The 14,255-nt window shown below is 40.6% G+C and overlaps 1 protein-coding gene across 1 annotated transcript in view; it reads left to right on the forward strand.

Annotated features, from left to right (window-relative positions):
* Positions 1 to 14,255, forward strand: part of TEX10 (testis expressed 10) — a 46,961-nt gene that overhangs the window by 26,255 nt on the left and 6,451 nt on the right. The window contains exons 10-11 of the mRNA XM_015855092.2: positions 6,129 to 6,217; positions 7,339 to 7,472. Coding sequence (XP_015710578.1) covers positions 6,129 to 6,217; positions 7,339 to 7,472 — 223 coding nt within the window. The remainder of the gene's footprint in view (positions 1 to 6,128; positions 6,218 to 7,338; positions 7,473 to 14,255) is intronic.

The following is a 14,255-nucleotide window of genomic DNA, read 5'->3' on the forward strand; positions in this document are numbered from 1 at the left end:
AGAGCCATTTCTTGTTGGGTTCTCTCCCAGCTGCTTCTGTTGCTGTAGGAAAAAAGGATGAAAGCCATACACAAAGGCTGAGCACTCCCTGAGGAAGACATAGAATCATAGAGTGGCTTGGGTTGGAAGGGACCTCAAGGATCCTCAAGCTTCAACCACATGCAGGGCCACCTATGTCTGCATTTAATACTAGACCAGGCTGCCCAGGGCCCCATTTGACCTGGCCTTGAACACCTTCAGGGATGGGGCATCCACAACCTCTCCGGACATAAATGATATGGGAATTCCTAGACTTCATAAGTTGTTATAACTCTGAGGATAGGTTGCATTCTGCTTGTCATCCCTGTAAACGGACTATTTCCTTAAGATATGGTGCTTTAAGTATTCTGAAAAGAATGGCAATTGGCATCTCATCAAGCAGGTGGGCATGGGATATTGCTGCCTATAGGAGTCGGTGCTTAGGAAAAACATGAGTGTACTTCTACCTTCTGTTATAACAAACACCAAATATGTTCTCCAAAGTGGCTTTAGGCCATAGTTCTTAGTAAATACTACTTTGTTTGCTTTTCCTAGTTACGTGATCTATAGCTTTTGCCAATGTGGCTTGAGGAGGCACCATGAAAAGCGTAGGTCACTGGGAGCCTGCATTCTGTTTTATTAAAGACTTACAGAATGCACTGTTGTAGTAAAGAAAAGCATTCCCAAATAAGTATTTACAAGCAGGGAGAATCTTGGAATGAATATTGTAACTCATTAGTGTGAATGAGAGCTTTTTTCTCATTTACAATAAAACAACACTTTCCCTCTATCCCTGCTTTCAAGTCTTTACCAGTGGCATAAAGGAAGGTCAGGTAGATACACCTTGGAGCACACAATGAGATCATACAGGTATAGGAAGGTTTAGTATGAGCAGGTTTCTAAGAAAAATGTAAGAATGGTGAAGTCTGTATTCACCCTGAGCTTCAGATGTGGGGGAAGGCACGTTCCTTTATCCAAGTCTTGCTCGCTGCTATGTGAAGCCTAAGACTTGAAAGGGAGAATACTAAGCTTTCCTTTAAGGATATAGCCCTCTAAATGTGTCCCCATGTTCTTGTTTGCAGTTCGATATCCCTAACCAAGAGGAGAAGAATTATATTACTGCATTTACAGTTGCGCCAGGCGGTAAATGCCTTCTGCTCATTAGTGAATGTTTCTTCTGATTTGTGCTGTCATTTATAATGTGTAAGCAATTTTTTTTTCCTTCAGACAGCTTTCGCAACCTTAGAGCAAATGAGTAGCAGACAGGCTTACTTTTAACAAAGCATAGCTCAGATTGTTATGTTTTTAAAAATAGGTTTCGTATTTTTCTGCAAATCCCTCTTAATTCCTTGCAGATGTTTGTTGTGTTTTGCCACATCTCCAAATGGAAGCACTTGATCCTTAAAAAGAGATAACCTCACACCACTAGCAAATGATTGCCTACATACAACAGGCTGTTAAAGGTAGAGGAAAAACTCTTCACTTGCTTTCATAGTTCATGTTCAGGACCCGTGCTGTCTGCAGCTGAGTTGGTGTGAATGAAAGGGACACGGAGGCAGGGCTGGAAAAATATTCAGAGATGCTGAATGTTCTACAGTATCAACATCTTGGGTTCCTGCCCTTTCAAAATCTGGTTTGCAGACATGCTGTCCCAATCCTTACTGACAACATAACATAAAACTGCTTTGTTTTGTGCACCCGTCCTAGTATGGCACACGTGGATTTGTTCCTTCCAGGGTGTTTCATTGTTTGTGTGCACGTAATTCTTTAGAATGAGAATATGGGAACATGTGGGATGTGTTGTAATGTACTTGCCAAACTCTTCATGCTGGTTAATTCTATAGTTCTTTCTTTACTTTATGTTTTATAGGTGTTTTTACATATAAGCACCACGTTAATGGTTTGTAGGCAGTGCTGGTTTTGCAGCTTGGTGTGTATGTAAAACACAAGGGGTTTGTAGTGCTTCTATGTAGAGACTCATTAGTTGAGAGAGACCTGTATGCTATTGTTCTGGAAGGGTTTTAGTCCGCTGCTTGGACATTGACCACTGAGCAATGTGCTGAAGAGATGGGAGTCCTCAAGTCTGGAGAACCCGCTCCAGCATCCTGGTGGAAGTCTTCTGCTCCACTTACCCTTAGAACCAGTTCTCTCTTCATATGAAGACCTTCTTTCCTACGCTATGGCTTCTTAGATTTCTGGATTTCTTTTTCATAAATATTATAGGTTCTTCCTTATTCACGTATGTTTAACCCTTAATTAGGCTTCTTAGAGCCACTTATGACAAAAAATTATTTCTGAGGAAGCCTGTTGTGTATTCCCAACCCCAAAGTACGTATTCATGTATCAGCTACTTCTGTCCATTGCTGTAGAGTGTACTAATTTGTCTAGTGCAGATGTTAGTTTTACAGACCTTTATTTTAATATTGGTTGGCATCGTGTTCCCCACTCTGCATCCTGTAAATGCCAGGTAGCTTCTCAGGTGGAAGCTTTACGGCTGGTAGCTGTTCAGTTCATCCTTGTGTTCTCTTGAGGCTCAGAAGAGAATGCCGTCATGCCTTAGTAATTCTCTCTGCTTTGTTTGGTTCTGTAATGTAATGTGTATCTGCTTGAAGTTACTCCAGTACATCTCATGAGTCCCCAGAAGAGTTCTGCTGAGATGGGAACCTGCACAATTTCTTCTGTAGTAAGCAAGGATGTGACTTCTGCCTATAGGCCTAAGTTGATTGAGTGCCTTCCTCATGCCCTGCTAGTCTGTTGGGTGTAGAGGGTCTTTGGTAAGATTTCTGCTCCTGATGAATTTAAAAGAGATATTGTTGTTGTTAAGAGGTATTATCGGACTGTTTTGAGAAGGGGTACTCCTCAAATATATAATAACTCATAGCTAAGCTTTCTTAATTTGTTTTTCACTGAGTTGGAGTCTGGGTGTCCAGGAAATGGGTGAATCAGCTGATGGCCATGCCTGACAATATTTACCTGTTCTGGGTGGAACTGAAGTGTATCAATGAAAAACAGAAAAACCTCCTTTTAGGAAACCCCTTTCAGAACAGTTTTGTGACATAGAAGTGGAGGAACAATTGTAAGAGGCTTTGATTTAAATCTCTGGTCGGTGGTTAAAATAAACCTGTAACAGGGTCATTCAGCGCAGAGTGAGTTAGGTTTCTCAGCCTGTTCTTTCAGATGCTTAAATGCTTCTGTAAAACTTCAGGAACACTGTGTGCTAGAATGTCCTCTGTTATGGCAATGGAAACACTTTCCTGGAATCTGAAAGAATTGGATTTTGGTTTCCGTGAACAGAAAACTCAGATCTTTCATCTTAGACTTATTGAATTATAAGTCTATATATATAATATATATATATTATATATATATATAAGTCTATAAATCCTCACATTTATGAATAAAAGGGTGGTAGTATCAGTGTCTCAAAGGAACTGTGAATCTTGTATTCAATTTTCCTTTTTACTCTAAAAAATACTTGAGGCCTGAACTCACATACACTTATTTTCAGATTTATTACTGATTAACAACAACAAAAAAGCCAGAATACAAATTCTAAGCAAGGTTTGCCATGTTTGATAGGTGCATTGCTATCTGAAGTCTGAGTGCTGTGATTTATAGGAGGAAGGTTAATCATTTCTGCAATTATTCCAGTGAGTTTCATTGGAGTTCTTCTCTGGGAGCCCATTAAGATAACTTAAAACTTCTTATAAGTACATCAGAACCAACGCCTGTAGCCTGAAGCAGAAAACTTTGGTAGCTAATTTAGATCAGGAAGCACAACGATGATAATAGAATGTGGTTGAGAAATAATCACTTGTGCAAAAACTGTGGTTTACAAATTTTATTTGCAATTCTTTGATGTAACCTAAGCTGAAAATAATGGCGTGAACAGAAATGGATCTGCTGTTAAAAGTTAGTTAGCAGCAAGTGCTGGAAGTAATGATATGCACACACACTGTCATAAATAAATATGTTCTATGCTAATGGGAAGAGAAGCAGTGATTTTTAAGCTAATTGGATTCAGATTTGCTCTTAATATCATTTGGTATATGAAAAAGGATAACTAAAGGTGCACTACTAAATCTTGGTAGAGACGTTCTTACCGAGAGCAGATAACCTTGCAGAAGCAGCAGCATTCAATTCAGTTAAATGTGGGTTTGGAGTGGCTGTCTGGAAGGGTCTCACCAGTACAATTTGATAACAGGTTCCCATTGTAGTGAAAATTTATTCAAAGAGGGGAGATTATAATGAGCTTGTTGCCTCTATTCCATCTACAGATCGTTTTTTGTAAAAGGTTTAACATCCCGTTTATGAGCATTTAACCATTTTAAAATGGACATAGTTCTTAATCATCCATGGTAGTAGTGTTACTAGATTTGGCTTAAGATCTCTGAAATGATTTATAATGGGATTGTAGTATGTCGATATCTGTTCTAGAATTCAGTTTTACTTCTGTGTTCTCTATTTCTGATTCACCTTAACACAAATCTCAAAGTGGAGTAGCTTCAGCCGTGCTGTAGCCATTGGGATTCTGAGGTAATCGAGGCATTGATAACTAGAGTATATGTTGAAATTAACTTTTTTTATGCTGTAGTGTTCTTTTTGTACTTGCACTACTAGTAAGACATGGGTCTTACTCTTAATCTGGTACAGTCTGTCTGTGAGATCCTGATCCAGTCCTTGATTTAATGACCTTGTGTTATTTTTTCCATGCTGCATTGTGTGTTAAATGCACCACAGTCACTGGAAGAGTATTTATATAAAGGAATTTGACTTCCTTTGGGAGAAGACCCCTTGTTTTATTTACTGTAGTATGTCCATATCCCACTTGGAAAACCAAGCGTTTACCCCCTTTTGGAGACACTGACACGTAACAACATCGTACTTCAAGGCGTGCGCACAAAGGCAAAGCTGAAGATTGTAGGCAACTTCCTCTGTCACTTTCTTAATTGAGTGCTAGTTTATTCTTAGCCCTAGTGCTCTTATAACACTGAGACTTGTTTTTACGTATGTGATAGCTTTGGCATTTTAAAAAAGTAGATGGTAACTGAGTTCAGAGTTTTGGTTTTGTATGTGCGTGTGTCAGTGCAGCTCTGCTTGCAGATGAGGCTTAAAAACACTCAGTAGTCTCTTTTCTGCGGGTACTCCATGATCCCAGAGCAGAATAACAGTGCTTCTCTCTGCTTCCTCATCTGTAGACGTCAGTGACACATAGCATGGTATCCTGTTGGGATGCTTGAAATACTCGTTCTGTTTCCTGAGCCTGCAAATAGTTAGGTATCAGTAGCAAACCAACACTGGTAAAACATGTGAAGGATTTTCAGAGTCTTAGCCATAAGCTTCAGAATCCTGCTTGTGGGTAAGCTAATGTGGGTAGCAAATAAGAGCAGTGACACTGCTTTGGACAAAAGATCAGCATAGTCCAGGGCATTGCCCATGGCAGCGGCTGCAAGTGAGATGTGTAGGGAAGAAGGAAAGCAGGATGAACCCCAGCACTCGACATTATGTTTCCTCAAGTCTGTATGGTTTTTAATTTGAGAAACAAAAGTGATGGTCCTATAGATTGCCCCTGAAAAGGGAGAGGTCAGGCCGCTGCAATGAGGTTTGCTGTGTCTTAGTACATTGCTCCTTTATGTGCTTTAAATTGCAAAGCAGGTCTTTAATTCTGTGTTCAATAGCTTCAGCAACTCTAAAGTAGACAATGAAGCTGCTCTGAAATGGGTATCTATTGTTCCTGCAAAGGGTTCTATCAAAATTAGTGAATGTAATGAGAAATACGAGTAAGGGAAATCAAGTTCATTTACTGTACCTTGGCTGTTGTCACTGTAAGAAAGATTATAGCGGTGTTTATGAAAGTTTGCTACCTCAGTAATTCAGTCTGCGTGACAACCAGAGCCTGTGTCAGGGCACAAAATTCAGTGTTACTTGTCTGGAACAGGCCAAGTTCTGTTTTCGAAGCTGTTTAAAATGCTGCTCTGACAACAGCGGTTAGAAACAGGAATGCTGAAATTAATAATTTAGCCATGCTAATTGATTGCATTATGCCATTAGGTTGTGAATTCTTAATGACATGTTTTTTTAATAAACTATCTACTGTTGGTTTTGTGTAGATCGTCCTTTGCAGGCTGGAAGTGCCAAGTGCAGGATAATGCAGTGAATGATGTGGACTATTTCAGCTTCTTGTTTTCAACCCTTATAGGTAATTCATGTGAATGTCATAATTTAGAATTAACAAAATGAAATCTGTTCTGGTAGTCAGTTGCTGGGTATAACTTGGAATAAATGGTGAAGTAGTTACTTCCTGAAAGTGATTCTAATCTTGTTGCTTATTTTTGTTGTAATATATCCCTTTTTTTTTCTCGATCCGATTTCTGACACCCTGTATATATGCTTTGATTTTCCATTTTGGTGAATATTTGCTCACTTTTTCTCAATGTCTTGCAAATATTCTTTAAAAAGTAGGAGGAAAATCTAAATTCAGCGCGTAGCTTGAATGAAATTTTCTTTTCTAGACTTATCTGATGAAATCAATGTCTGTGATTGGCTCATAACAATATGAATTTAGAGAGCCTTTTGAATTTCCTATGGACATGCTTGCACCATTAAAAACAGACCATCAGAATAAAGCCATCAGTGTACATTGAAGGGAACTGCCCAGAGCTGTCACATGTGCGGGATCACCTCCCTGCTAGATTTGCACTCAGATTCCACCACAGAACAGAATTATTGTTACTACTCACTTTGGGAAGGTGCAGTGGTTAAAATGGTGTAACATGACTGAGAAATATTTTCCTGTAACTTTCCCTGTGGTAAAGAGAATCATTACTAACACTCAATTACTTTGCATTCTAAATTACCTTTTTTGGTGGAAAAACTGATGGCAGCGGTATTGATAGTGCAGAAAATGAAAACAAGCACAAACTGACTGTTTCGAATCAGCAGTTCTGCTTTATTAAAGCATTTAATACCTGGCTAGAAATAATTTAGCAAATTAATTTTTCTTTAAGCCCGTGGGGCTGTCTGAAAGTCCCTGCATTGCTGTGAACACCCCGTGAATTGTCTTGCATTGTATCTGCTTTTTCATTTTTATAAGATACGTGTGTTGAAAATAGAATGTGGCCATTGAATGGTCTTTGTTTAAACCTTTGTTATGGTTTAAATCGGTATTCTTTTGATTTGGTGTTTTCTTTTGGAAATCAGAGCTTAGATTTTGATATGCTTAATTTAAAACACCGAACAAGGTCTTGTGAATGATGCTGTTAAAGTAGAAGAGTGCTTGGCTTGTCTCGTGACGCTGTTGTACTGCTTATTTTTCTCTAGGGTTTTCAAGAGAGGAGTTGACTAGTCTCCAGGGCATTAGAGGAAAACCACACATTAGCCAGACACAGCTTTCACCTGTCCGTCTTTACCTAACAGATCTGGACCAGTTTTTACACCACTGGGCTGTGACAGAGGTAATACATCGACACTAATTCTAAATGACAGCATTCAATCTCGAAATGCTCTCTTATCCCTTCTCTGCAGGTGTCTGAAATCTTGTGGTGAGTTGAAAAAGAATGAAAAACGTTACAGCAGTCAATCTGCTGATTTTTCCTTACAGCCAGCAGATAATATTTTGAAGGGAGCTGCTTTGAAAAGTGAATGTTCAGGTGTGTGCAAAGCACCGATCATGGAACAAGTGGGTGGAAGCTTTGGTGGAAAATTGTCAGACATTGAGAAGTTTAGGACCAGGAATACAGTTTGGCTTTCAGAAAAAACAAAAAAACTTGTAAAAATATTAATTATGGAGAGTTTTCTTCGTGAAATTTCATTGTTAATTAAAAAAGCCATTTGCATTACATGAGGTTTTAACTTAGAAGTAAAACTAAATTGGCGTTGGTGGCTTCAGATAACTTCTGATGCTTATTTAATCCAAGTTTACTGGATAATAAACTTCACTGTGAATTTGGCACCTGTTTGTAAGATCCAAAGTATTGAGAGCTAAAAGCTTCATTTTATTATTGGTTCTAAAGGGATCTGAGCCACCAGACTTTATTCAGAACCGGTAAATATTAATCGTCATTGTGGCTCAACTCTTTTTTTATTGCTTGGTTCACAGAAACCACTTTAAAGGTGTGAAACCATATTTTAAATCGTGTCAGTTTTACAGTGTTTATGAAATCTGTCATGAATACGGAGGGAAGAACATAACAAAGTTGTGGCTGTGTGACGTATTTTGGTTTTTCATTGAGGGTTGTTTTTTTGGTTCAAGAAAGCAACACGATGTTTTTTCAACTTCTACTTTGTGAAGTTTAAGCGATAATCTACTAAATGTGATGGCAGTCCTCTTAGCCATATGTTGCACATGTGTTGTTTTCCATAGAAAAGTATTTGGGGCAAATTTATTTGGTACCATGACTGATACGAAACCTTGCAGGTCCTGACTACAGTTAGCTGGCTTGCCAGAACAGTTGGGCTTTCCTTATTTCCTATACTGTCTCTTTTCTAGCTGCTAATGACACACTCTCTCAGCAGAAAAACCTTTCTCCAGTATAGAAACACTAGAACTTTATCTTCCTGCTCTGTGCAGAACACAGAATTGTCCTTCTGAACTCACCAGAGGAATCACTTTTTCCAGTCTTTCTTAGTATATTGCATATGTTTAATCAGCTTTTGAAGATGGTACCCCTTGTGTCCTCTTTCCATCCTCTTTTTTGATTCTTCACAAACGCATCAAAATTGGCTGAGGGAACCACACCATAGCAATATGTTAACCTGGGGACAGTGAAATCAGTGGATTATAGAAAGCTTGTTTGCATCCTTGGTTCCTGCTTTCAAATTTGATCTTCTCTTAGCACAATCTATTTGTTGCTTTGGTGCCAACAAGAAGAGTTATTACGTACAGAAACTCGTTTTTGTCAGGTTTTCCAAAGCAAGTAGCAGCTACTAAGCAAAGAGCTGGATATCCCTGATTGGTTGTAGAAAAGGATTTGGACACCATGTGGAGCACTGCAGTACTCATGCATTTATGTGTTAGCCTAAACTCTTTCCTGGGACTAAGTAATGAGAGAAAATAGGATCAAAAATCCCAGTATGAGGAGCAATATGATCTTCCAGGTCCATGGTGTTTTTGTAGATTCTTAACCAAAAGGATGTTCTGGGTTGCCAGTTAACCACCCTGAGCTTGATAAGAATATGGATTTTCTTCCATAGTGTATTTGTCATTATGGAGACAATATTATGATAGGGAGCTGCTGACATAAGTTTACGGAGAACAGATTGTGCTCAACCAGCCTGATAGCCTTTTGCAACAAGACAATTGCGTTGGTGGAGAAGAGGAAACTAATACATATTATTTGTCCTGGATTATGTGGAGGCTCTTCATGCTGTATCCCATAATATCCTTGTCTATCAGCTGATAAAGAATGGCTTAGTTAAGTTGACAGTGAGGTGAAAGCTTCCTGAGTGGCCAGGTCTAGAGAGTTGTGATTGGAGACATAAAGTCTGCGTGGAACCGAATCACAGTGATGTACCCCAGGAGCCAACACGGAACTTTCTAACCAGTACTTTCTAACCACTTTATCAGTGACCTGGGCAGTTAGTCTGATTGCACCCACTGCAAGTTTGCAGGTTGCACAAAACTGAATTAATTTTGTGGTAAATGAGATGGTTGCATTGCCAGTCCCAATGGGCTGGAGAACTGGGCACAGAAGAACCTCGTAATGTTCATTGAAGGGAATCACAGATCCCTGCACTTGGGGAGGAGTAACCTTGTGTACCCTCAAGTGCTGGAGACTCACCAGCTGGAAAGCAGCTCTGCAGAGAAGACCTTGGTGTTCTCATAGTGAGCAGACAGTGCACTCTTCAGTTCAGTAAAGGGGATTCTCTTTTTCCTTGTGCTGTTTCTTGTAGAATACTGTTCAGTACTGCCCTCCTGTTTCAGACATGTTGACCTGTGTTCTGTTTTGTGTTCAGTTTGTAAAGAAAATACTCTGGGGTTAGTAGTCTGGAAGAACTTTATAATTTGGAGGCTGGATGATTTAGAAAAAGCAATGCAGTCTTGGGGGGGAAAAAAAATCTCAGTTCCTCAAGATTTGCCAAATATTTCACTGGAATCCTTTATAGAGAGAAATTAATTTCCACCAGGTATTGAACGAACTTCTTTCCTCTGAAAAGGAAGTAAAACACACAGTGACAAAACCATCCAAAAAGCAGAGCTGAAGCCTCCGGGGAGGTAAAAACTGCCAGCAAATTATCAAGGCTTTTTTTTTTTTTAAACGATCTCTTGAGAGACCACGTTGTGCGAAGGCTTTAAGTGCATTGGATCTGGGTCTGAGGCATGGGTGGGTTCTTTCTTCCTGAGGTTGAGGGAGATAAGTTTAAAGAGCACTTTGAACAAAGAGGAAATAGCTCAGGGTGATAGTGCTGTTGTTATAAAGTTGAATGATTTTCAGGTGTCAATTATTTTACCATCAGACGATTTCTGCATCTGCTTAGAAATGGATTTGCAGTTGGGATGATGAAGGCACTAAATCTCTTTAAACCAACTAGAAACTCGGCTGGCTTTCCATCCACTTTTCTGCATTCAATGGGAAACGTTTTTTCTTGCTGGGAGAGAAACATCCAGCAATTGATAACCTTCAACTAATTTATTTGTGGTAAAATAAATAAAACAAAATAAATCATAGAATCATTAAGGTTGGAAAAGACCACTTGGGTCATGCAGTCCAACCACTGGCCCACCCCCACCATGCCCACTGACCACGTCCCTCAGTGCTACATAAGCGTGGCTCCTGAACACCTCCAGGGGTGTTGATTCCCACACCTCAGGTGCCACTGCCTCACCGCTCTTTTGGAGAAGAAATTCTCCCTAATATCCAACCTGAACTTCCCCTGATGCGATTTGAAGCCATTCCCTCTCAATTTGTTGTTACCTGAGAGAACAGGCTGACCTCACCTCTTTACCACCACTTTTGAGGGTGTTGTAAAGATCAATAAAGGTCTCTCATGTGCCTCTTCTCCAGACTGAACAATACCATCTCCCTCATCTGCTCTTCTCTTCACGTGCCCCAGGGCCTCCATGTCTTTCAATACCTCTTTGTAATATAGATCCTCCTTGGAATGCCTCTTTGTAATGCTTTCCTTGCACAGTTAGGGAGTTACTGAGGCATGAGGTATCTTCCCCTGTATTGCAGGCAGGTGCTTACTGTAGTTAGTATGCAGTAAATTTTCAGTAGGAGGGGAAAGCTGTTTTACATTGTGAGCCACTTTGTGAGATCCCTGAACTCCAGTCCTCCATATAGTGACTCAGTTTCAGAATTAAAAATGTTTAGCTCTTATAGAAATGTTTTTTGTTTTTTGCAGTAGTAACTAATAATAAACTCCCCTTGAATTAGTCACACTTCTGATGTGGCTTTTGGTGGAATTTAGTAGAGAGGGCAGGGCTTCTAAATACTGAATGGCGTATGTTTTTGTTTGCTTGGCATGCAAGTGTATGATGATGCTGAATTATTGAGCAAACCATTTGTAGAAGTTCGTTTGTTTTTTAGTATCTAGTAAGTGAAATAAGATAAGAAGTCCATTAGCTGCAGAACAGGAAGCATTCAGGCTTCTATTATAGTAAAGTTGGGATTTGTCTCTTTAATAGAGTAAGCTGCAAATAGAGGTTTCCTAGAAGTGTTAGGAAAATGAACACCTGGAAGTGAAGAGGGTCTCGCTAAGCACAAGGTAGTTTCTAGACAAGTTACTGCATCTGTTTGACAGCAGCTGAGTGGACAGTCCACACCTACAGCCTCAGTGCGTGGCCTGGATGGGGGTCTTGGGAGAAAAGTCCAAACACAGACACTTGTGATAGGGGTGTTAAAGCTTTTAAGTGGTTTCTAGCAAAACCCTTCTGAGGTGGTTGCTGTTTGTAACTGTTTTATATAGAGCGCAGACACTGGTAATACTGGAAACCCAAAGCCACTTTTTTGTGAACACTTTCAGGTAATTGTGATTTTTCACTTGAGGAGCAGTGCTTCAGAAGAGCGTCCCTCTGAATGCCATTTTGTGTAACTGTAAAAGGTTAATCTTCAAGTTTCGTCTGAAAGAGATGAAATGTAAATGTGGAAGCCTTGCTTCATTTTCTGGAGCGACTTCTACTTAAAATGACTTGCGCCTTATTAAAGCCAATTATTTAAAATCATATCCCTGCAGCTAAAATAGATGGAGCTCCAGAATAGATTGCTGCAGCCTGAAGGGAGAGGTTTCAGACTTGGTTCATTTTAACAGCGCCTATAGTGTTTGTCGGTAACGTTGTTCACTCCCCTGTAATTGAATTGCTCTGTCAGGATCAAATGAGAAAGCGCCAACAGAAATGAGCAGATTAACAAGGTAACAACGTCTACGTGATAATTTCTGTTGTTATGATATTTGGTGGTTTTTTTGTCATTTGAATGCTGGGGGAGGAAAAAGCAAAGCACCGTTCTGAAGTTGTGCTTTAAGTCCAAGTTCTGGAATCATAACTGGGCACGGTGCTGAAGGGATGAAATAATCAGCAACACGTTTAAAAGGGTTAAGAGCGAACACCGGGGAAAGTCGGCTATTAAAAGAAGGCTGCAGCTCAGAGCTCTTGGGATGGATGTAATGGAACATACAGAAAAGTGAGAAAGTTTTATAAATGAGGTAGTTGTAAAGGCTATATATGCGCTGACGTGCTGTGGCAGACTAAGCCAAGTCACAGGCTTTGTGAGGAACAAGAGCTCGCTTCTGAAGGGCATGGTTTCCAGTGGTTCAAGTTCTTTCGTGTGGAGAGGGGCAGCCAGGCGAGCTGGGCTTTTCTTGCTTTTCGGGTATGACTTAGAATCATAGAATTGCACGGGTTGGAAAAGACCTTAAAGGTGATCAAGTCCAAGTGCAACCCTACCATACTACCCAAACTCTTAACAACCCTCTGCTAAATCATGGCCCTGAGCATGTGTTAGCTGTGGAGCCCTGTTCTGTCACTAAATAATTAGTTTCCGAAATGCCAGTTTTTTAGCAAGATAGGTTTGTCTGTAGCCAGTAGTTCTCTGCCTCCCGGTACAGATTTGGTTGGGGCCTGTCATCAGGCACAGCAAGTGAGCAGCAGTGATTGGCAGCTTCATATTTGTGTTCCATGGCAAATAAAGGCAGCTTGACTTCAGTTGACTTTGAGGTACAGGTTTATATCAGGCAGAGCCCGTATGTGGGCAATTGGTGCCATTCAACAGATGCAATCTGAGATTGTGTGCTGCAGTCAGTGTTTCCGAGCCAGCAGCTGGACGCTGGCTGTGTTTCATAATTCTTCTAAATCGTTGGAAATGTGTACAGTGTCAGTGTGTAGAATTACATATTAGTTTGGATTCTTTTCTGATGTGTTTCTTTGTCTTCGTGCTCTGCTGGTGTAGAATGCGACGCACGGTGTTTTTCCCCATTGCCCAGCTATGTTATGCTTTCCCGCAGACTGCATTTTTACTTTTTTTTGCCTCCTTTTTTTCTCTTAAGCCCTGGCTTTGTTATGTTCTTGTTGTGACGGTGTGGGTTTTCTGTCTTGTTTCTTTCCTTTTTTCTGGAGTCACTGAATCGGGAATACCTTTCACATCCGCCCCCATGAGCTTAGCCGAGGCAGGTGAACAAAGATCTCTGGTTGTACGCGGCTTTCTCAACAACTCAGGGCACTGTTAATATTGCCCTGTCAAATCAATTTATCTCAGAAAGAGAAGCGGGCCCTGTCAGGGGAGTATATGTCTGATAAGGCAGGGCGCTTCGGGGGAGCGGGCCTGGCCTCAGAGGCCAAGCTTCATTGCCTGCCCCATCACCTGAAAACTTCTCATTTTCTACGCTCTACAGTAACGTGTTACACTGAGCAGGGCCCTGCCTGAAACAGCCATTTCTCCAGGGCTGGGGAATTGGCTGCAGAACAGCCTGTTACGTTTCAGTTACCTGTGTTGGAGGTGGATGTCAGCAGGAACAGGAGAGTGCATTTTAAAGTTCACGTTGGGATATAGCGCCCGGTGTTGGCCAGCTTTCCTTTAGAATACAATCACTTCTCTGGGCTCTGGGCTGTCTGTGGGTCTGACCGCACACAGGGGTTATTCCTCCTGCCTGCTGGATTCCTCTCTGCATGCGTGTCTTCAACAGAAAGTGTGGATTTTTCTGTGAAAAAGAGAATACTTGGCAACGTGATTAAGCTGGAAGCAATAACACATTTTTTGCACTGGACAGTTCCTGATAGAATGTTTCCCTTGAGGCTTTTTGAG

Source organism: Coturnix japonica, chromosome 2 (assembly GCF_001577835.2).
Source record: "Coturnix japonica isolate 7356 chromosome 2, Coturnix japonica 2.1, whole genome shotgun sequence".
Taxonomy (NCBI): domain Eukaryota; kingdom Metazoa; phylum Chordata; class Aves; order Galliformes; family Phasianidae; genus Coturnix; species Coturnix japonica.